At 27.9% G+C, this 23,517-nt stretch overlaps 4 protein-coding genes and 1 long non-coding RNA gene across 13 annotated transcripts; 2 read left to right on the top strand and 3 right to left on the bottom strand.

Annotated features, from left to right (window-relative positions):
* Positions 1-218: 218 nt before the first annotated feature.
* Positions 219-1,363, top strand: LOC122534774 (magnesium-dependent phosphatase 1-like). Of its 2 annotated transcripts, none has more exons than XM_043665739.1 (4): positions 219-264; positions 724-778; positions 870-1,091; positions 1,167-1,363. In XM_043665739.1, exons 1-4 carry the CDS (start codon positions 234-236, stop codon positions 1,321-1,323), a joined length of 465 nt encoding a protein of 154 aa, XP_043521674.1. In that variant the 5' UTR covers positions 219-233; the 3' UTR covers positions 1,324-1,363. The 2 variants fall into 2 exon arrangements, with proteins under 2 accessions (XP_043521674.1, XP_043521673.1); XM_043665738.1 differs by lacking the exon at positions 219-264 and adding an exon at positions 272-618.
* LOC122534770 (DNA primase large subunit-like) lies at positions 1,332-3,181 on the bottom strand. The gene is made up of 4 exons (XM_043665732.1): positions 2,855-3,181; positions 2,491-2,759; positions 1,804-2,378; positions 1,332-1,715 (listed from the first exon to the last, which is right to left on the bottom strand). Exons 1-4 carry the CDS (start codon positions 3,031-3,033, stop codon positions 1,473-1,475), a joined length of 1,266 nt encoding a protein of 421 aa, XP_043521667.1. The 5' UTR covers positions 3,034-3,181; the 3' UTR covers positions 1,332-1,472.
* Positions 3,182-5,902: 2,721 nt separating this feature from the next.
* LOC122534772 (acidic leucine-rich nuclear phosphoprotein 32 family member A) lies at positions 5,903-14,518 on the bottom strand. 2 transcript variants are annotated; one of them, XM_043665734.1, is made up of 8 exons: positions 14,088-14,518; positions 9,465-9,608; positions 9,164-9,283; positions 8,974-9,086; positions 8,789-8,892; positions 8,627-8,703; positions 8,267-8,357; positions 5,903-8,077 (listed from the first exon to the last, which is right to left on the bottom strand). In XM_043665734.1, the coding sequence occupies exons 1-8, from the start codon at positions 14,133-14,135 to the stop codon at positions 8,019-8,021; spliced, it is 756 nt and encodes a 251-aa protein (XP_043521669.1). In that variant the 5' UTR covers positions 14,136-14,518; the 3' UTR covers positions 5,903-8,018. The 2 variants fall into 2 exon arrangements, with proteins under 2 accessions (XP_043521669.1, XP_043521668.1); XM_043665733.1 differs by lacking the exon at positions 14,088-14,518 and adding an exon at positions 11,396-11,671.
* A 1,568-nt stretch (positions 14,519-16,086) lies between these two features.
* On the top strand, positions 16,087-16,894 carry LOC122534775. Its single transcript, XR_006307989.1, has 2 exons — positions 16,087-16,752; positions 16,833-16,894. It is a non-coding gene; the product is annotated as an uncharacterized LOC122534775 (long non-coding RNA).
* On the bottom strand, positions 16,509-23,240 carry LOC122534768 (MATH and LRR domain-containing protein PFE0570w-like). Of its 7 annotated transcripts, XM_043665728.1 has the most exons (6): positions 23,159-23,238; positions 22,590-22,771; positions 21,401-21,469; positions 20,819-20,974; positions 19,889-20,120; positions 16,509-19,609 (listed from the first exon to the last, which is right to left on the bottom strand). In XM_043665728.1, exons 1-6 carry the CDS (start codon positions 23,211-23,213, stop codon positions 18,303-18,305), a joined length of 2,001 nt encoding a protein of 666 aa, XP_043521663.1. In that variant the 5' UTR covers positions 23,214-23,238; the 3' UTR covers positions 16,509-18,302. The 7 variants fall into 7 exon arrangements, with proteins under 7 accessions (XP_043521663.1, XP_043521659.1, XP_043521658.1 ...); XM_043665724.1 differs by having other exon boundaries at positions 16,509-20,120; positions 22,895-23,240; XM_043665723.1 differs by having other exon boundaries at positions 16,509-20,120; positions 23,159-23,240.
* Between the last annotated feature and the right edge of the window lie 277 nt (positions 23,241-23,517).

Below are 23,517 nucleotides of genomic sequence, written 5' to 3'. Positions count from 1 at the left end.
GGAAATAATAGATTTTCGTATACATGAAAATCTAATGATTTTATGGAATTTTTTTGTTAAAGAAAATATAAAATAAAATTTAAACAAAATAAAATTATTTTCTTATATATGAAATAATTTTTTTGTGACTACTAGTAAGTACTGTGCAGGGACAAAATAAAGGCATCTGAAAGGAATTTTAGTCTGATTGGATAGATTCAATGCAATCTTAAATACTTATTGGTCACATAACTATGAAAGTATCACATAAACAAAACCCTTTAAGTATGTTATATAAAGTTAGAAAGAAAACTTTCTTAGGCATAGCGGGATTTTTTTTCCCGGCTGTCAATGTTCCATCATTGCACACTGTTTTACTGCATATCATTTAACACAGTATAGTATTACTGTACTACTATTAAGACTATATGACTATATCTTCTTTATATAGTAGCATATAATAAATATAAATGTATTTTCAGTCTTAAAAAGTTATATTTTAAATATACATAATTTATAAAACTGCGTAAATTCTTTCAGTACTATTTATTCAATAACTCTAGTTTATAAACAATAAAAATTGTAATAAGAAAATGTGTGAAACAAATCGTAAACCAAAAATAATTGTTTTTGATTTAGGTTAAAAATTTTCTCTACTTGTCTCTTTTTTATAATTAGTTTTTTTAAAGAAATTTATTGCTGTTATTATGTATAGTAACTGTAGAACAAATAAAATAATTTCAGATTACACATTATGGCCATTTTGGGTTGATACTCATGTTACCCCTCCTTTTAAAAAGTAAGTTGAAAAATATAATTTTAACAAAACATAATACAAATATATAATTTTATACTTTTATTGCTGAAAATTTCTATTGAATTTGTTTAAGGAAAGAAAATGACATTGTAGATTCTCATGACCAAATTATACAACATTATAAAGAAGTACCTGATGTTTTAAAACATTTACATGAAGAAGGATATGAACTTGGTGTTGCATCTCGTACATCAGAAATACAAGGTGCTAAACAATTATTGAATTTATTTAACTGGGACAAATATTTTAAATACAAAGAAATTTATCCAGGATGTAAAATAAATCATTTTTCTAAGTAAGTGAATAAAATTTTAGCTTTATTTGCTTTCATTTTTTTAACAAAAATTTTTGATGAATTGTTTTTTTCTAGGATTCAGAAAGCATCCGGTACTAACTATAAAGATATGGTGTTTTTTGATGATGAACATAGAAATATTGTTGACGTAGGTAAACTTGGTGTTACTTGTATAATTGTTAAAAATGGTGTGAATCATACACTTGTAGAAAGTGCTCTTAAAAAATTTTAATTTTTTTAAATTTTAATAATTAATAATTTAGAGAAATATAATATATATAATCTATATAACAAATAAAATTTTATTTTTATTCTTATTGCACTACATTTTAGAGATAAAAATCTCTATTATTTATGAGTTCATATTCTTCGTAGTTAAATTTAATTAATCATTGCTAAGTAATACTGTAAAGGACTATTAATAACAATGTCATTGCTATTATCTTGATTTAGTATTTTAAAAAATTTAGCACAAGAAGTTTGAGGAGTTTGAGGAGATAGAGTTTTCAATAAGTTTGTTACATGATCATTTGATAATGATAAAGATAAAAGATGTTTTAGTGTGTTTACGTCAAAACTTTTAAATGGACATCCTCCTTCATACATGGGACTTGATGAACTCGTCTAATAACATGATAAAAAAAAAAAACGAATTTGAACTAAATAAAAAAATTTCTTGACACATACATATACATCAAGAAATGTTACTTACACACATCAATTCACAAGTAGGAGATTTGTAATTTTTTCGGGATCCTTCTAAGCCATAAAAGTGTCTAATACTGTACATAAATTTTCGTTCATTTGATTTCCAATTATGTAAACAATTAGAAGAACAGGAGTGAGGTTTAGAATATTCTTCTTTCCAATAATTTATAGCATCCTTTAGTTGCATTCCACCATCTTTTAAAAACAGACTATAATAAAAACGAGCATAATGACTAAGTCTATGTACTCTTCTTAGTCTTATATGCAGATGTTGCATACAAAGTGGAAAATTTTTTACTTCAATGTCTATATTTTCTTTAGTTATACACCCTTGTTTGATGGATGTTTGATTTTCTCGAAATATTTTAGAATGAATTTTATAATAAAGATAATCGAGTCTAGTATCCTGATTTATAGTATATTGTGCTTTTGATTTCATGCATATTACTTCTTTACTTATATGAGTATAAAACAATGATTTTAATACTTCTTTCAATTTGGAACAATATACAATAGCATATCCTGCATTCAAGTCTAATTTTCTTTTCTTTATTAAATCTGGTATTATCTCATATCTCACTTGAAAAGATAAAAGTAACAAAATTTTTAAATTATTAAATTATTAAAATAAGTTGATTTATTTACTATATATAGTAAATAAATAAACAAATAAATGTATATGTACAAATACCTTTAGTTTTGTGAAAATTACAATTTTTTGTATGATTTTTTGATACAATATGTTTAAAGACAAGTGGTTTTGAAAAAAAATTACATATATCGATTAATGTTTTGTTAATCAGTCCTTTTTTATCTTTAAACTCTTCTGATTGATGTAAAATACTTTTAAATAATCTATACAATTGTCTTGGTAAAATATAATTCAGCCTAGTTTGGAATAACAAAGTTTCTCTGACAATCCAATAATTAAATAGCTCTTGAGATATAGATGCTAATAATCTAAAATGGTTATTTATATGTTACAAAATTATTAAATAAAAATAACACAAAATTATTTGGAAGCTTACTAATTAATCATATAAATAAAAACTTACCTCAATATAAAATGTCCAATTTTATCATATACTGAATTTTCTAATAAATACTCCAAATCACCATTAAATTCATGAGGTTTACCCTCGTACAGTAGTTGTATATATTCTAACCTATCAAGAACGCACTTTTCTATAATATGAAATGATATTTTTCCTGTCGGAGGTTTAATATAAAACATTTTTAGAGCAAATACTGTTTTTAAAAGTTATCATTTTTAAGTCCTATTAAACATTTTGTATTCGAATAATTATTAATATAAAACCACAGAGGAGGTATATTCATATACCTCATATATATCGATTTGAGCAATGTATTTAAGACAAATGATGTGAATTGAATGAAATAATTAATTTAATTGCTTAATTGTAATATAAAGGTTGTGAAATTCATATTAAATAATGTTTAGAAATGTTATAGAAATAAAATAATTTAATTATTTTAAATGAATGATTTAAACTATAAAATAATGCATTTCTATGATATTTTTGTATATTATTTAATAATTTTAACTATTTACTTATAACAATTGAATTAATGATTGAATTCTCTTATACTTCTACACATAATTTTATAGTTTGAATAATTAATTTATAACAAATTATTTTATTTACAATAATGGAAAAGACAGTTACATAATATATGTATTTCTTGCTCTCTGAAACAATAAACAAGCGAAAATTTTTGTTGCGCGATTATTTAAAAGCGACTATCACTGTTTAATTTTGACTACAAATTTTTCTCTACATAAATTTTTATTTTATATATATCAATGCAGTTGTAACTTAAAAATTAATATCACAAAAATGTAATTTTAGCTAATAACAAATTTAGCTGATAACAAATTAATAAATTATTACATTTAACATTGTAATAAATTCGTGAAAGCCTAACTTTACGATAGAAAAATTACAAAATTATTGATTAATGAATACAAAAACTATTTTTTAAGAAATTAACAAAAATTATTAATTGTTCCGGATCACTAAGGATCGAAACTTCAGATTAACCTTGAACGGTACGGAGACTCATTACCAATTAAACTTCTGTTGCGTGTGCATTAAACTTTAGAAGTGAATTCTTAAATAATATTTCTGAATATTCTAATTGTTTAAACGTTATTTAATATTTAAAAAATATTACAAGTGTTAAAAATGAATTTGTGGACTGTGTTCAAACACGTATTAATTGCTGAAGAAAGTTTGAGAAGCAGAAGGCCCGGTACGGAAGAGGTATTCTTCGCATCGAACACCCGTAAGTGCGAGCAGGTAATTGCCCAAGTCTGTTCCATTCTAAAAGCGACTGGTACAATATATGGAAAGCGTGTCACACTTATAATGAAAATGAGTGAATAGGAGGGTAAATCAGATGACTCGTATTCCTTCTGTAGGTCAATCAGATCTACAATTAGCAGGAAAAGGAAGAAGACGGGGCACTTTAGTTGTGCAGACAACTCAACCAATATCGCGGAGAAAAAAGAGAATCATACGGTCCTCCCGCCGTGGGGATAGGACTTCAACGATGAAGAGTACATATTAACCATTGATCGACCCGCAATTATCCTTTAAAAGGTCCAAAATTCAAAGAGGAGGAGCTGATGAAAGAAATCAACAGTTGAAATGATGAAGGTAGTAGAAAAGGTAGCTGCAGCCTTCTCTAACATGAAAGGCATCTTCAAGCGCGAACTCTTTAATTCTTGAAAATTATATGTAATAATTATTTGGTTAAATCTTACCTTGAGTTGGAGTCAAAAACGTATGTTTTGTCTTAAAGAGTCAAAGCACAAACACAAACTAACAACTATTGATTTAAATTTTTGTCTGAGAACTTCTGGATAATATTCTTTACAGATGAAGTGTGTTTCTTTCCGCCATTATTAACCGCCAATTCCCGGTTAAAAATCGATCATGAGAAATATCGATTTCGAGTTCGAGTATCGTAGAAAGTAAATTGCGTATTCCGTCGTTGGTGCTGTAATCTTTAACTAATTTAAACCCAATACGCGCGCATTTCGCATGAAATGTTAATTTAGCATAAAAAGTAAAAAACTTTAGTCTAAATCAAATACACAAAATTCATGAGAAATTCTGTTTTAAATCATTATATTCCTTCATTGATGAAGTATCACCATGTTCAAATTCAATAAATAACTACCACGAAGTAGATATGATAATACTGTTCATATTTTTTTATTTTAACTCTCATCACTAGTAGTGCTGCGATGCAAAATCTGTCTAAATCGGTACAACAGGATATGACACGAAAGTGATGAGGGGATCCTAGGACAATCATGAAACAAAAAAATACAGTGTATATTAGGTCTATTCATATATCTCGTCGAGTAACTCAAATTAATTTTAAATACGAAAATAATTTTAATAATTACGAATAATTATTTCGAATGAATTACTGTTAGTTTAAATGGTCATTCGTCGTACGATTAGAAATGAGGGAACTTCGATATGAATTTTTTTAAATGTTAATTTATTTTCTTAATCTATCTGTCAATGTTTGAAAAATTATAAATTATATGTTGTAACAATATGTGTAATTATTTAATAATGTATATAAGGTTATAATAGTATTAAATTAAATGTACTTGTATGTAGGTATATTAAATGCTACATGAGTATAAACATATTTATGATACATTTTTTATAAATTAATATACATAAAAATAGCTTTTAGATTCAAAATAAAATTAAACCTAAAATATAAAATTAATTGTAAGTGATATTTTAAATTTTTCAGCTATTAATTATCTAAAACACGAAAAAGAAACGGAAAATGTAACCAATAAAAGTTGTTCTCATTTAGAATATAAAAGTTATAGCAACTCCAATATTTGAAAACTTCCAATTATAATTTTTATATTCAAAATCAACATATCTCTATTGCTTACATCTTCGTTATATGTATATATAAATAGTATATACATATTACATAGATTCGAGAAAATTAAAAGTAAAAATAAAATTTTTAATATCTTATTTATATATAGATATGGATTAGAAAGTGGAAAATATATTAATATTTATCACACATCATCCTTGATTTGTAAATGATTTTATTAATAAATTATTTTTTCTTATTTTGTGATGAGGATTGCTCGAAATAAACAAACGTTATGATAAAAATCCACTTTAACAACTGAACAGACAGACAATACAGAGATGTTATAGATCTGATAATAGAAGGTGATAGATTCCCTTATGTAAATGGTCTATCCAAAAGTGCAATTGACAAAAGTGTGTGTCGCGGGGCGCGCGGAATGTTTAATTATTTATAATTTAATTTTTTTAATTATTTATAATTTAACTTTTAATACGACATTCGCGCGAGCCGCAATTACAAATTGCAGATTGGAAATTTACAGATTTGGACCTGTACATGTCATATACTCATTGTACCTAATATAAATTTGCTTTAGTCTTGGAAAAATTGGATAAGGCCATAACCAAACTGGCGACAAAGAGGCGCCAGATCCTCGACTCTACCATAATTTTTTTCTTATAAAACCGATCCTCTCTTGCACTCTCACTCGCTATTTCACTCCCATCCATTCTCACGATCACGTAGTTAATTGGTAGTCCGTTCGATAATCCACTTGCCACAGTCTCACCATTAACTACATCGTCTGATCCATATTTTATTTTTGCGCCTATTTCTCGAGATTTTATCTTTCCACTCTAATCTAAATTTTGCGTTTCTCTCTTTTTTTTTTAATACAATTCAAAAGTGCGAAAGCGCAAGTGTAAATATTTGTTACCTTTTTTAAATTATAATTGTAATTTAATATTAATAATAATATTAATGATCATTACTCAATAACTTCGCACTTCAATGATCACGAGATGTCAGCGCTATGGTAACTTCAGAGACAGAAATTAAAGGTAATTATGGTAATTTATGGTAATTTTGATTTTTTGTTTTTGTTCAATATCATGTTCCAATACACAGGTTTGAACTTGTTGTTACATGTAAACAATACAAATCCATTAAGTAATTTGTAAATCGTAAATAAATCGTATTTTTTAATATGAAAAAACATTTAATCATTGTAGTTGCATATTTGCAATTACAAATAGGGAAATATGATAATTCTTGATCAAATAAATTTGTCATGTTAGAGCATAACACAGCAGAGCACATGGAATGCCCAAAAGTAATCAACAGTAATCTTAACAGACATGTTAATGCGGCATATTATTGCCATTATACATAAACACCTGAAACTTAAAATTCACTAAAAATTACTAGTCAGAATATTACAATTCATTAATTATGCTTTTGTTACTTCGCAGTTCCTTTCAAAAGTCTTTAAAATATCAAAATTATTTAACTTGTATCAAAATAATCAAACTGAAAATACTAAAATGTCATTAATGATTTTTTTTTTGGTATGTATTAATTATACATTTCAAACATTATTACTTTAATAAATAAAATGTACATACTTTTTTTTCATTTTTTTCAATTCTTAAGATGTAAATTCTTATCTTAATACATTTTTCATAGATATATGCTCAATGTATGAGCAACATATATTTATTTCTTTATTTTCTGTCCCAAAAATCACAGAGGCGTAATGCACCTCAATGTATGGTGTAAACCTGTACAAAAAGATTGTTTCTTCGGTTACTCTATACTTATCCATGGTACAATAATAATGTATTTAAAATGTAACTTATGTAATCTTAGTACTGATTAACGATGACTGCATTCCAGCGTGACCAGCCTTTGGCCGACTGGAGCTAACAGACAAATATGCTCCTTCAAGTGTAAAACTCCACTGTTGCCTTTTCCAAGTCCTTCAATATCTGATCTTTCCACTATGCAACACCACTAATACTCTAACTATATACTCTATATAAAATATCGTTAGTATAACTAAAACGCGCTGTGCCCAGCTGGAATGCAGTCCTATTTTATGCCTTCATTATCCTCTTTTTCATTTTCATTCACATCCCTCTTTTTCGCAATGGTTTGTTATTCCACAGACAATTTGTCAGTCAATGATTTACTGATAAATTCACACCACTAACTGTAGTCTGTCATTGGTCAATTAATTTGATTCCCAGATGTTCACTCGGTGTCTCAATTATTGTTATTATTTATATGAATTTTACACTCATTCAACAGTATCAGAAACCTGTTTTTATGGTTCTAGTTCCCTGAATCTCCATCTTCATGTTTTCTCTTCTTTCCTCGAGCAGGAGACGATTCTATATATGATAAAAACGTAATGAAATTGGTGACATGCTTTATGAAAATTGTTTTTTCTTTAAATAAGAAACTCTACTTAAAACAAAATGATATAATTTTTTACATCTTTTAAGGCATTAATATTTTAGTAATGGCAATAAAATAAATAAATCTATCTTAAATCCGAAAATATATAAAAACTTATTCACCTTCTTCCTCATCCTGTTCATCATCTTCATTATCATCATCATCCTCTTCTTCTTCATCTTCACAAAGGAAATCATCTTCATCACTTTCGTCCTGTATTATATTAGTCAAATTAATATATTTATAAATTAGAAGTTGCAAAAAAATCACATCATAATTCATTACAAACATCGTTAATTTTTAGGAAAGTAGCATTTTTTCATAAAAATAGTAGTTTTTTCCAAAAATTTATTTATATACAACATTCACATTGTGTAATATTTTAAAATTTATACAAAACCCGGATTTAAATTGAAATATAATTCACAACGAAGATTTTATATACAATAATAAAATAATAATTTGAATTCTGGATGACTTACTTCAAGACCGTCTTTGTATACAGCTGCTAATCCTACACCACGGTCATCAAAATCTTCAAAATCTTCTTCATCTGAAACTATAATTATATATTTGTAATTAAAATGTGTTTTAATTTATCATATCCATAAATCGTTCAACTTTATTTTCGATCTTTAACTAACCTTCTTCACTATCTTCTTCATTAGCATCTCCATCTCCATCTTCATTTCCATTTACTTCATCATCCTCCCCTTCACTGTCTACTTCACAATCGTCTGTGTCGAATCTACAGAAAGCAGTATTTTAAAATTTATCTTACGTATTAAAAAATGAGAACAAAATGAAACAACTGTTTTACATTACATACCCATCAAGACATCGAAGGCTGGGAATAAGGCTAAAAACCTTTTCTCTATAGTTGTCCAAATTTGTTACTTCATTGTTAAAAAGATCCAGATTTTTTAAATTTTTGAACTCTTTCTGTAAAAAAAAAAAAAAAAACATATTTATACATATTTAAAATGCATACATATAATATTGAAATAATAAAAACATACTAAAGGTTGAAGTGTATCAAGATCTTTGATCTTGTTTCCACTAAGATTAAGATGAGTTAGTTTGGGACTTGATTGAAGAAGATTTAAACCTCCAGAAATTCTGTTGTCACTAAGTTCCAACTGTAAAAAATAAAAATAGTTGAATATTTACATATTCCATTTTATCTTTTGAATTCAATATTGCATTTTATTGAAATGTAGAATATCATACTATATGTTATCTTCAAATGTATATAAGAAATAATTACTTTATTTATAAATTACATGTAATATAATAGTAATAATAAATACATATGCTTACCTTTTTAAGACTTGATAGTTTTGGGAAACCTTTTAGACTGGTAAGACCCACATTAATGAGACTTAACGATTCTAATGCAACAAATTCATCTGTCAGACCTACTATATGTGTACTCCGACAATTGTCAAGAACAAGTTCCTTGACCTGAAAAAAAAAATTTTATATAAATCATAGTTAAATACAAAATTAGATAAGGCTTAAAAATATTTCAAAAATAGTATATTACATTCTATTCAAAATGTATCATAAGTACAATATATCTCTATTTATATAAACAAATAAATGTAGATAATAATATTTTTCAACAAATATAACTTTATATACAAATGATGAAAGATAAAAATAAATATAATTTTTGATTAAAAAATATATATAACGTTTCTGCATTAATCACTTAAAATCTAATAATTTGAAAGAAGATTAATAAAACAATGGATATTAAAATTAAAAACAACTTTGATTAAGGAAACTGTCCGTATAAACGATAATCCATTCTTAATTATATTTGCAAGTCCACAGTACATAGTGAAAGTGTGAATACAAAAAGTTGGCGATGTATGAAAAAGTGTCGGCGGTAATAGTCGCTAAAATTCAAACGAACGATAAGCTTTCGCGGGAGATGGGCTATTTTATTGATCGGAGAAAGAGAAAGGTGAAGAGAGAGGGGAGATAGAAAGGAGACAGGAGAAACAGGGGAGGGAAGTGTGAGGGGGTGGCCGGGATACAGGGGTGATGGTAGTAGAGTGCACGACGCGTCTTGTTTAGCGGCATCAGAAAAGCCGGCAAGCGATAAGTACTGACTGCGGCACGCGACAAGCGAATCCGAGTAGTCTCAAGTTCTAATGTTATCGGAATTCACTTTATCACGACTTAAAATGAATTTCGATACAGTTCGTTTTTATCTGAAATTTAAAATTACATAGTAAAAATATTACAATGTATCCCATTTGCTACGGCACATATTACCCGGAAATATTTTACGATGGTAGAGAAAATAATTTGTTAATCAATTTTTGTTAATTTGTCAAGTCTTTGAAACGAAGCTGAATATGCAATATTATTACATAGCAAGTCTTAGCGACGACAAACCGCTTTCACGCGAAGGCTCGGAGTCGTCGCATGTCCTTATCTTAGATTCACTGCCCGACATTCTGACCGGCCGGCTGATTGGCTGCGCTGTGCGTTGCACTGATCGTAGTGGAAGCGTTTATGAGAAGTTGTCGTGGCTTATAGGAGCGGATCAATGACAGCTACCAGTTGATTAAAGGATGGATACAAGGAAATATTTGATGAAATTTCAAAATTAAATCAATTGGAAGAGGGCGGGAAACAATTTTATCTCATAGAAAATAGTCGATTAATCGATATGTGAATCCAATTAATGGAGTAATTTGAAATACATCATTTTTAAAATAGAATGAAGAAAAAAGATTAGATACAGAAAAATAGATTAGATACAAAACAAAGATACGATGAAAATTTTACATTTAAACAAATTGAAACGAAAGTCTATTCCTATATCGTTTAAGTTTTTAAAATCTTCATGTTCTTGCATCGTAATATTGAAGATCTGAAAATTTTTTAATTAAAATTATTAAGAAAATATATATCTATTATTATTCATTTTGACATTTAAATAACATATTGTGTAAAAACTGTAGTAAAAAAAATTTGAAAGAAGAAATGATATTAATAAAATTTCATTTGGTCACTAATAAAATCATGACGTTTAGTAGCTACGGCACTGCTGAATGGACTGCATCGCAACGCCGGTTAAGCTGATACAAACGCCCACGCATATGTATTTTACACGAATGTATCAATTTAGATGACGGTGTCGAGTGTTGCTGAATTAAGATCATGAAATTTGTAATGCAAGATAAAAACGTGAAAAACGATTATTTTGATCTCTTTATTGCTCCAAAACGTACTCGTATCAGTTGGTGACAGAGTGGACTCGTCCAAGATGGCTGCGCAATGATCAGTAACACGCCATAAGACATCGTAGATTAGATACATAAGAAACCTTATAATCGATTTAGCATCGTTCGTATGCGTTGCAACACCTGGGAATAACTTTTAAAACTTGTTCCATTTCAAAAGATGCAGAAAAAATCTGATTGACAATAAGAATACACTCGCGCGCACCGGAAAACAATGGCGACGTTCGTTCGCACGCGCATCTCATGGCAGCACCTCATGGCACGCACAACTCTTCCCGCTGATAATTGATTTACATAATATATTTTTACCACTCGTGAGAAAAGATGTACAGTTTTTTTTCGAAAGAAAATGTACCACGATATTGATTTTTCAATTCCAATTACCTTTTTTTCGTGCACGAGGTATTTGTATCAATACGATGTAAAAAAAATATTTATAGTTATTCGAATCGTAACGTAAAACACGATTCACGATTTATTACTTTCGCAAGCCAGAGAGTGCACGTAATAGGTATATACCTTCTGAGTTTTATACGACAGTTTATAAATAGAATCACATTTTACGTTAATTGTACTCGAGCTTTTGAATCGTGCGTTAACTAATTGCAATTTTGTAAAATAAATTGATTTATATGCGTAACGAAAAAACGGAATACGAGGCAGAATCTTCGAATCTTTATTGTATCGTAAATTCTTTCAAGTTCAAGTTTACATTTGACCTTGATGGATTTAACATTCTTGGAATACCGAAAATCGCGGTCAAAGGACTGTTAAGCTCTGACATAATACTTTATGTGTAAGCACTACTCGTAACTTGTCAGCAGATGCATATGAGGTTGCATATGTTTCGAAACTCGTTCGAAAGGGGCACCATCTTGTCAAAGCCTTTTTGTACTTCGCTATTGCGTTGTACATAAGATCGATGAAAAAAATCACATATTGATAATGATACTTTCATACATTTGAAACGGACAGTGTTCTAAAATGCCTTGTAAACGATCTGCCGAGATGTGTTTGCTCACATTGTAATAGGAACACACATACGATGCACGGTAGTTTAAAAAAGAGAGGCTCCTAGAGACAGCCACGCCACGCTATAATTTGATCACACGACTTGCGTATAACATGGCATTTTAAATAAGAAACTATTATGTTTGAAATTATTCGATTCCTTTGGAGAAATTTATTGATTATCAAATGCTCAGTATTACTTTTTTTTTGTTAATTACGTTACTTTCATATAAAATATTTTTTAAATGAATTCTTTTATCAAAAAAATTATTACACTTTAAATCTTCGAAAAATATTTCGTTCAGCTCTTTTTTCAATATTCCAATCAGAAAATATGACATTTATGTTATAACGTTATAATATTACATCAATATAACAAATCAATTTCACTTTGAAATTAATAATAGAAAGGTGTACTAGAAATTCTTTAATTTTGAATACTTCTTTTCTAAGATAAAAAATTCGAGAGCAATATAGGAATATTGCAAGAAATAATTAATTGTGAAATTATTTAACATGTTTTATTGAAAATATTTAATTACTGATATGATGGAGGCAAATCATGTTATATGAAGATAATAATATAGTTTTCGTTCGTGAATATTTATACTGATATTATTTTCCGAATCCCTTAGAAATTGATCAAAATAGGCACGTAGATAAAAAATCAGCCATTGTAAGGAGCAATATCTCCATTGATTAAACATGTTTTACTTTCTATGCCAACGACGCTGATTCTACGATGTATTACATCACAAATCAGCAAGATGTAGTGTGTCTGTGTGTGTGTGTCTGTATTATATATATGTATGTATATATGTATATATATATATATATATATATATATAAAATACTGCGTTTTGTAGTAAATAAAATAATTCAAGTTCAAACGCATTTGGTTGCGGGTTGTATAGTGCTTTCTCTCTGCGAACGTAATAACATCTGCGGCGCGATAAGGGACACTTCGTAATTTAGTAGAAAGCTTTGTACGCTAGAAAAACTCGGGAAAATTTAAATAAACAATTGGTTGACTATTTGTTGAATTTAGTCAACCAATCATCTCTCGAATCTCTCAGTTTTTCAGTTAATACGATACAACTGGCCTGGGAATCTTCCCTAACTGAATCATTTGTTTCTTCGAATTTTCCGCGAATCTGGTAGAAAAGGTACACGCGACGAAACAGGGTACAAAACTTGGAATGAAATATCGGAACAAAGACGAGAGAGAGTAAAGAAAGAAAGAAAGAAAGAGAGAGAGAGAGAGAGAGAGAGAGAGAGAGAGAGAGAGAGCGCAACAGAAGAAAACGCGTCACATCGAAAAATGAAGGAGACAAGCCGTTTAAGCGGACCACGCCATGCCTATTACTCTTCTGATGATCAGTAGCATCTCGTGTCGGCATCGAAAACACGTCTTTCTTGTCCGATAAATCGTCGGAGCCACGCGGTCGCCGTCAAGAAATCCCGAGTTCTCGTGCGTCTTCGAGAAGCCAGTGGCGTGCCGCAGAGCGAGTGCGTGGTGTCGGTGTCGCGCGAGGGAACACAATTCTCTTTGCACCCGCTCTTAAACCTGCTACACGATAGAATCAACCAAGCATGCAACAACCCGCGGTATCGGTCAGTCTCGTGTCGAATAAAGCAGTAAAATTAAAATAAGTGGAGTTTGGCTTACTTCACTGGAGTTTCTTCCCCGTTTCTCAAGTTCTATCCGCTTCTCCATTGTCGGCAAAAATCCGTTCGTAACTTCGTACACGAATCACTACACCTTCCTGCGTCGCAACAACTAGTCGCAACCTTGCTTTCAAACCGGGAATATGACGGACGGACGACGGTCGGTCACCAGTCGGACTGAGCCACCACCGTACCGAAGAGCCAACCCAACGGCGGTTCGATTCTGGTCTAGGCCCTATGCTCTCTGCACTCGACTCACCGGACTGGCGGGGCCCCCACACAATAACAACCCACGAGGCGGGAAACGAAACACATGTCTGGCACTACTTTCGAAGCGACCAATCCCGTTCTTTTGTTCGCTGGCGGTCCCGATCGACTTGACATCTCACGGTCTTCTACGGAACTTCGCTTTAGCGCGCCTAAATTCATTTTCTTTATGTATCTAATTAGGCCTAATGGACTTGGTGTTCATAGTAGGACTTTCCAACAACTTTGCCGTTTAAAAGTTTATTATTTTGTTAATCAATCCAGATGGTTTCGTACTTTTCTTTTATTAATAATGGTGAAAGAATTTGGTAGTTTGCATCGGTTACCGCACAAATTTTTAAGCTTCCGGCGCTCGTGTTAGACCATGAAGATTTCTTATGCTTAGTTTATTTTATGTAACGTTACCTAAGAAAATCCGGCATAATTCTACATACAACTGACAATTTGACGTACGAACGAACCGATAATCTTTGTTCCACTATCTATTAATACTAAACAATTGCGTATGCGAGGTATCGAAGTTGATATCGAAATTCAAACATCGATAAGACGAAACAATTTGAAGTACGTCTCACGTTTTCTCTCGTTTAATATTTAATTTATTGCTATTTAATGTTTTTATAGCAATCGACGTATGTGAAAATATTGATATATACATATATAGAACACACCAAGAACGTCAATTACAATCACAATGTATAATATTATTAAACATTGTGTTAGATTTGATCTAACATACATATAAGTTGACACATAATTTGTACAAATTCTGTATCATCAGAGAAATTTGGAATTTTATATATTGTATAAAATTTTTATTCTTTTATATTCATTGCATTTTCCGATCGTGGCAAATATTATTTAAAATTTATCACTACCAAGAATCAGTTAAATATTTCCAGCAATTTTCGTTATAAATTAATTTAATTATGAACAACTTGACTTACTTTAAAGTATAACGCAAGCAATTAAATAATGATTAGAAATAATAAACGTAATTTCACAATAAAAAAAGTAAGTTTGTTTATACTGCATACGTCTCGATGTAATATCCTCAGTCAACTTCCGATATCTATGATGTTCAAGTGATCCGCCCCTGCAGGTGTAGAATCCGTGAAGATCAATATGCGCTCATTGATTGCACTGTAGCTGCGCTGCGTCGGCTTCATCGAATTTGTCTTCCTCGTAGAACTAAACATTGAGCATGTACGTACTTGCTTGTTTAGTCGAGTCCCAACGTGCACCTTTCACCAACGATTGTACAATTGAATTACAAAACTGGAATAAACGCGTTATACGATGCCACGTAATGTCTTTTCTGTCAATAAAAATACAGCCTCTCGTTACAGAATTTCGTGATAAGCAAGCAAGTTTGATAATTTCGTAATTACCTGTTACATCGATCATCGTACGTTATATATAAACAATACATGTAAGTTTAATGCATCTTACAACTTCGGCGATGCTAATATTTATCAAAGGAAACATCTTGTTGAAAATTTTTTAAAATAATTTGGATGGTTATTTATTTAAAAATACACTGACTGTTAATTTGAATTGTCATTTATCTTACTTACAAATGTCAAAGTTTTATATTAAATAATAATATTAAAATCGATATTTTTACGTATTTTATCAGTGCATTTACATAGATTTCGTACATTATTCGCTGCATAGTTATAGATTTAAATAATATGTATCATATACTTATGAATTTAACTAACTCGTAAATTAATAATTATGAAATCAATTCATAAATAATTTTAAATAAATAAGTTATTAAATACGTCTTATAGAGTACTCTTATTGCATTGTATATGCGATCTCCTGTTATTTATGTATATCTATATCTATAAGAACATTTCCTATATGATGACACAAAAGATAATTCGTCAATGATCATGTGTAATATAGATTGTACATTAGTTACGCACAAACTACAATTTCCACTAATTTCATTATATTTTTTTAGAAATTCAATATTGTTATTAACAAGATTATTTAAATAAAACGTAGCAGTCAGTGTTTTAATCTTTTTAATTACATATTCATATATCAGGATCGACATATTTTAATACATTCAATTTAATAGTGTAATTTATTACTTTTTATTTTATTGATTTCTTTCAATATATCGGAAATTAAAGAACTAAAATAACGAGAATTATACTTTACTCATATCGATTGTACATGTATTATAGTGTATATTGCACAACCAATCAAATTACTAGTTATAAATAAACATGGTTCTCTTTCTTTAATCCGTTTTTGTCCTCTGCGCAGTGTCAAGAGCATGTTGAATATATCATATGTTTCTGTACAGATTACAGTTCCTTATTAAGATTATTTTAACAGTATATGATTGAATATAATAGTCTATAAAATAAAAACGTTTAATGGTAAGAATATAAGGTGTAAGGACATGACGCAACTCCATATAATATTGTCATAATCTTATAAAACTGTTTTATTCACACAGGTATAAATTGAGCGTAAACAAATGTAATTGAAATATTAATAGAAATTCCAAAAATACTCCAAGTGTACGTTATTTATAAATGTTTATTATGAAAAAAATATATATTTTTTCATTATTGTATATGTATACATAAATTTATGTAAAAAATATTTGTATATTGCAATAAACAATCCATTTATGTTACATTGCAGCAACTGCTAACATTTCAAAATATTGTAAATGTTGTATAAATGTGTAAATAAGTTTACACAAATTTATTTCAAAAATATAAACAGTCATAAACATAATATAGCTAATTTTGAGGTTTCACAGTTACTGCTTTTATAGCACAAATTATTACACTGGGTTATTATGATTTCATTAACTAATTACAACTAAAGTATTATAAAATACGTTTATGAAACAAAAATATTAACCCTCTATAACGCAACGTATCTATATTTTTTATATTTTTAATCTTAATTTATTTTCTTATCGTTGTTTTGATATTTTGTTAGTATACTATAATAATGGCATTAAATGATTAACTCACAATTATTAATTAATTTTTAGATTTCAGTTAAACTTCGTTTCCGTAAACAAAATTCTAGTTATAGAGGATTAGAAAATATAATGATGAATAAAATTGAAAATAAATCATATAAGATACGTAGGATTTCTTAGTTGTATATCCATAATTGAAATTTATAATATTAAGACATTTACATTAGTATAAATGATATGTATGCATTTTTCACACACTAAAAGAAAAAGAAAAATAGAGAGATAAATTATTATACTTTTACTTTAAAATAACAAACTAAGACATTCAAATACAATATCTTTAAAATGGGCATAATCTTAAAGAACAAAATATATCATTGTGTGATATATACATAACATGCTTTATATATATGTATATGTCTGTAGTCCCATGTGTGCACCAAATATATAAACACACGTTTTCATTTACACATTTACAAATTAAAAAATTTATTTCAATTCATATCGTTAATTAAATAGAATGTAAGTTAATTAATGATTTTAATTCAAATGTTCTTAATTCAAAAAATATACAAGAAATTTTTATAAAAATATAATAAACTAATAGACAAAAATGTTACTTTACAACTACTTTATATTAATATTTTTCTTTGCAATAAAGAAAACGAACCTCGATTCACCCTCATTATAGTATTAATATTTAATACACGTATAGTAGCGTTTAAATTAAAAAGTATATGGCCAAACAATAAAAAAAATATATTCGATTCTTGTAGAAATCAAGGAACTACAATTGTTTATATACTTTACGTAATTTATCGCATATTCTTTTTTCATATCTATGTTTTATGTACAAGGAGTTTTATATTAAAAATATGTCTCCAAAATATAAAATTACATGCATAAAGCTGCGCGTTCTCAATTTCCATTGATATTCACATTTGAGAATTTTATTACTATCTATTCTTTAATAAATAATCATACTTGTTAATGTTTATTAATGATAGCTGGTTCTAGTGCATTTACATCCGTTGAAAGATACTTTTTACGATTTCGTACGTACTGTGGCGGTGCTGTTCTAATCTGAATATGGCAAACTGCTTTTGCATTTTCTTTTGGATCATTAATGCAGGTATTTTGTTTTTTAGAATCCACAACTTTGCTTAAAGAAGTACAATTCTTTCTCTTGAGATAATTAATATCTTGCCTAATTGGTGCTACTGACGAACGAGTTTTACGAGGTTGATAATCTGGTGTTGCTTGCATTTTTTCCAGAGCAGTACGTAGAGGTAATAAACCAACAGCAAATGGAATTTCTGTATTTGGGGTACATTCCAGCAAATTTATCTTATTTTCATAGTCTTCTGCAAAATCTGACATATCACCCCACAGTGCACGATTTATATGTTCTATTGTATTTAATTTGGGTAGTGTAAAAATGGAATCAATTTCTGTTGTTTCTGATATGTCACATTTTAATTTATTTGTTGGTTTAACTGTTTGTTCATCTTTTTCTTTATTAGACAATGTACATTTATTATTCTTTTTGACAATTAATTTTTCAGTACTTTTCCGAGAATTATTAAATGTCTTTTTAATGGGCTGCATTACATTATTAATACCTCGTTCTGCGACTTTACGATCCATGTCCTTTATTTTGCGTTTCTTTTTAATACATAATTCTGTTTTATTCGAGAAATTTGATTTTTTAAAATGTTTTTCTTTTTCATGAGGATCTTTAATACCTTCATTATTATTTATAGCTTCCTCTGTTTCTTGTTGGTTTAATCGCAAACTTCTTCTTAACATTGGTTTTGTATAATTAGAAGTTTCAGTGTTTTCAGTATTTAATTCTATTTTATTTATATTATCTTTTTGGGTATTATATTCAATAATTTGTTCTATTTTCTTACACGAGTTTAATGTATGCTGTTCAGTTACAGTAGTCCCTACTATAGATTGAATATTTTCAGTACTTAAACTTATAATATACTCAGCACTTTCCATGTCTAATGAGGTTAAAAGTGTAACTGGTATATCATTAGTGGACGGCTCATCCAATAAATCTATACAATCAGTAGATGGCGGATTTTGAATTACATTATTCATATCTGTTAGTTTGATTTTTAGTTCATCTACAGATTTTCGTCTCTTATGAGTGTAAACTTTAACACATTTTCCTACTTTACTAGGAACGTCAGTACCTTCAAACTTACATTGTACAAAGTCTTCTTCAATTTGTTGAAGGCAAGATTGTGATAATGACATAGAACTTTCTTCACACTCATCAATATCTGAAAAATCACAGCATTGTTCATATAATATAGGTTTTAATTCAGTATTTGTACACAATGTATCACTATTTATCATTTTATTTTTTGAGTATCTATTTGATACTACTTCTTTTGTTTTACCATTTGTTAATACGATTGAATTCTCATTTCCTACCAATTTTGTAGAATTTCCTACTGAAAATAATGTATTAGTTTGTTCTGCATTAGTTTCAAAATCTTGTGACTCTTCATATAACATATGTTCTAATTCTTGTTTAGGAGGATCACTGATTGCATTACCTTCTAAAAATTGATTTTCACTTGAATTCACATCACTGTTGCTCTTATTACAAAGTACAAAGCACTCATCATTAACAAGTTCATTACACTTTACATCTATATAATCTATGTTATTACATGTATCGCTTATAATCTCTGATTTAGTAACTTCCTTGTCCATATTGATGTTAATTTCAGATCTTCCTACATTGGAATTCATCATAGTATCAACTACAGTTGTCAACTCTTTAACCTATATATGTACAAAAAATTGTTAGCAAATTTTATATACGTACATACGAATATTTTTTTAAATTTATAGTAATAGCAATGGATTTTTTATATCTTACAGATTAATATTATAATTAATTCCTTAAAATTTTTCAAAAAATTATGAAAAGCTTCTAATTCAACAATAATAATACATAAAGCATTTTATTTTAATATATATTTTTGTAAACAACTGATATTTGTATCATAAAACTTCTTATGTTTAACCTACTTAAGTTGACAGACAAATGTTATTATTCTTATTTTTGTTTTTATTCTCATCAATGTCAAACTCATATATAAGTAACAGTGAAATTACATGCATTATTACACATACTAAATAAAATTTTTAAAATATTTCATAAAAACAAATTTTATATCTTTTATACTTATTTTGTATACATATAAAAGATTCAAATAATATTTGAAAATAATATTAAATTTATAACAATTTTTAGGGAATCAATTATACTACTTATCCTTACCTATTACTAATAATATAAAAGGAAGTTAAGATAATTTTGTTACTAATGGCAAGATGGAAAATAGAACAAAACAATATTAAAATTTAATATAAATTTTTTGCATACATTACAAAAATATAACTACTCTCAAATTTTTAATATTTATATAATTTTACTTGCAATATAGCCACTTGTAATTATTAATATTAATACTAACCTTAAAAGTTTTGGTGGCAGTTAACAAAGGTGATAATAATTGATAAGGAATTGTAGTTTCTCCGCAATACATGAATTCAACCATGGCCTTTAAGATTTCAAAGTTTAAATCTTTCAAAAATATAATTGGTTCCTGACCCAAATCTTGTAGGATCTCCTATTACATCATAAAGTAAAGCCACTAAAATATATTAATAGATAAAAGTATACTACATAAATTTATGAATTATGATAAAAATGAAAAAAATGTTTTTTGTTAACATATTACTATTTTTAAATGAATTTTTTAAATTTATACATTTATTGCGTGCTACAAAATTTAATACTATATGCAAAGAACACTTTTAATAGTGTTAAATATTTTTTTTTTTTAAATTTTATCAAACCCTAATATTAATTTTAAGTAAAAGATTTTAGTATCTAAAATTTCAAGCGTTGTCTATATAAATTTATACATGCATATTTTGAAATATATTTAATTTTATTTATATCTATTAATAGATAAAAAAAATTACATGCATCATTAAATAGCTATTTACATCAGCATATACTTATTTGATTATTTTGAATTCAAATTAACTACCTTTATATTCAATAGATGTTCTTCATAAGTTGTAAAAAGTATGTCCATCAAACATGGTTTCTTCAAATGCTTGCAAACAAATAAGGAAATTCCAATATATAAGGCTTTCTTTACTTTATATGAACATTACATAATCCCTGGAAAATTGTCCTTTTATAAGTATTTCATATATCTTATGTATATATGATTTTATATATCTATACATAATGCATATAGCAATAATTGAGTAAAATTTAATCAAGTCACACTATTATATATTACAACTATATGACAACTAAAACATTATATACATATTTATGATGTAATTTAGTACTAAAGTATTTTCACTATTGTATGTGTTCTTTATAAATTTATTTTATAATAGCAATTAGTAATAAATATTATTAAGATAGATGGAAACCCTAAAAATTGTATAAACTAAAAATATATTTATTTATACAATAAATTCAAATTATAATATATTCAATGAAAAGACTGTCTAATATATAATTTTTTTTAAATGTTAATGTAAATAAACGGTTTTACATATAATAAAAAACTAAATATGAATTACAATTATATGTTTGATTTAACGTTTCATTATTTTATAGAATTATAAATGTCTCTTATTAAACAATACAAATTCATTTTAAATACAAAATTGGATTAATTTATCTTTTATATTTCCAAACCTGTCCAAACTAATTTAGATTTCTTAAAAATTTTTTATTAGATATTTCTGTAATTTATGATTACATAAGACATGTGCTGGCTATATGCTAGTCAGTTATTTTTAAAATGCATTGAAATTTACAAGTTTATAGAAATAATAAAATACAAGAAAATACTAATATATAAGAAGTTAAAACTAATATTGTTGATACTGTTAAATTAATGGTTATTTTTAACTAAAATATAAAGTTAGCGTTGTTAAATTTTTTAATAAATTAATAAATCAAATTTTTTGAGAAAATTAATTTTTTTATATATATTTGTTAATTTTGAAACAGATAATCTCAAAAGTAAAGAAAGAAACATAAGTTATATCGCTAATACTTTTTAAAAAAATTATTGATGTAATCAAAACATATTTATAAACACATATATATTAAGGAGAATTTCACATGTATGATATTTACTTATTAATACTCACTTATTAATTTCTAATAAATTTCATTTGTAGAAATTTGACTATATCATTTAAACATACCTCAAAGTACGTACTATTTGATGCTAAGACCAATTTGTGAACACGTAGCTTTTGTTCTTCACATACAAGTGTTACATCAACAAGTGCCTGACGTGCCAATAGTCTACTAAATTTCTCTGAAATGTATCTTGCATGATCAGCCCATTGCAGGACACAGCATTTAGCTCTCTCGACCATTGTATCTGCATGTGGAGAAAAACAGAAAAAAAAAATGGTAGGGTTAGAATAGATTTAGTGGTGAATGAAATCAGAATTGCATAACATATTTTAATTAGCAAATTAATAATATTTGTAAAGGCACCTACTGAAATATTATTAAAATGCTAGTTTTCCTCTATCAAGAGTAGTTTGAAAAAAAGTACTAAAACCCTTGATTAAATGCGTGTGATCAATTTTGATTAATATCGGATAATAACATAGCGCGTTTGTATACTTTCTGGCGACTTTCATGAAGCACCACAGGGAGTATCGGTTTGTAAAATCAATCAGTTTAAACAACATTTGCTCACTAACGCGTTCAAATGCACGAAACTAGGACGTAAACGAAACTCAAAAATTGGCCATCTTACATCGAGATATAGATATAGATACTCTACGTCCGCCTACGAATATATTTCTCAACATAGAATAACGATAGCATAACCTCGAATAACCTCAAATAGATTCCATGCGCTGCCATCTTACGGCAAATTATGAGTTGCAAAACGTTGAAATAAAATACGTTATTGTTACAAGTTATTAATAATTTCATTTACTGAAAGTGCTCGTTAGTGCGTGGTGTAAATTACTTTTTGCAGATCGTTCATTTTCGAAATTTCGAAGCCAAATTCATTTTTCTAAATGAGATAATTATTTCTTAAAACGTATTCAGTGACTTGCATACGAGGTCTTTTGTCGTTAAAAATTAATGAATTATTATTTAAAATTC

Source organism: Frieseomelitta varia, unplaced genomic scaffold (assembly GCF_011392965.1).
Source record: "Frieseomelitta varia isolate USP_RPSP 00005682 unplaced genomic scaffold, Fvar_1.2 scaffold_638, whole genome shotgun sequence".
Lineage (NCBI taxonomy): Eukaryota > Metazoa > Arthropoda > Insecta > Hymenoptera > Apidae > Frieseomelitta > Frieseomelitta varia.
Note: the sequence above shows the minus strand (reverse complement) of the source record. Positions and strands in the feature narration are given on the sequence as shown.

Coding starts and splice junctions, on each gene's coding strand:
- LOC122534774 (XM_043665738.1), top strand. CDS start 573: ATGTGTGAAACAAATCGTAAACCAAAAATAATTGTTTTTGATTTAG. Junction 779..869: donor GTTACCCCTCCTTTTAAAAA/GTAAGTTGAAAA, acceptor AATTTGTTTAAG/GAAAGAAAATGACATTGTAG. Junction 1,092..1,166: donor AAAATAAATCATTTTTCTAA/GTAAGTGAATAA, acceptor GTTTTTTTCTAG/GATTCAGAAAGCATCCGGTA.
- LOC122534770 (XM_043665732.1), bottom strand. CDS start 3,033: ATGTTTTATATTAAACCTCCGACAGGAAAAATATCATTTCATATTATA. Junction 2,760..2,854: donor ATTGGACATTTTATATTGAG/GTAAGTTTTTAT, acceptor TAACCATTTTAG/ATTATTAGCATCTATATCTC. Junction 2,379..2,490: donor TAATTTTCACAAAACTAAAG/GTATTTGTACAT, acceptor TATCTTTTCAAG/TGAGATATGAGATAATACCA.
- LOC122534772 (XM_043665733.1), bottom strand. CDS start 11,467: ATGTCTTATGGCGTGTTACTGATCATTGCGCAGCCATCTTGGACGAGT. Junction 8,893..8,973: donor AGCCTTCGATGTCTTGATGG/GTATGTAATGTA, acceptor TGCTTTCTGTAG/ATTCGACACAGACGATTGTG. Junction 8,078..8,266: donor TGAACAGGATGAGGAAGAAG/GTGAATAAGTTT, acceptor TATCATATATAG/AATCGTCTCCTGCTCGAGGA.
- LOC122534768 (XM_043665723.1), bottom strand. CDS start 23,213: ATGTTGAGAAATATATTCGTAGGCGGACGTAGAGTATCTATATCTATA. Junction 21,470..22,589: donor CAAATAGTACGTACTTTGAG/GTATGTTTAAAT, acceptor TTTGTTTGCAAG/CATTTGAAGAAACCATGTTT. Junction 20,121..20,818: donor CTGCCACCAAAACTTTTAAG/GTTAGTATTAAT, acceptor GTACATATATAG/GTTAAAGAGTTGACAACTGT.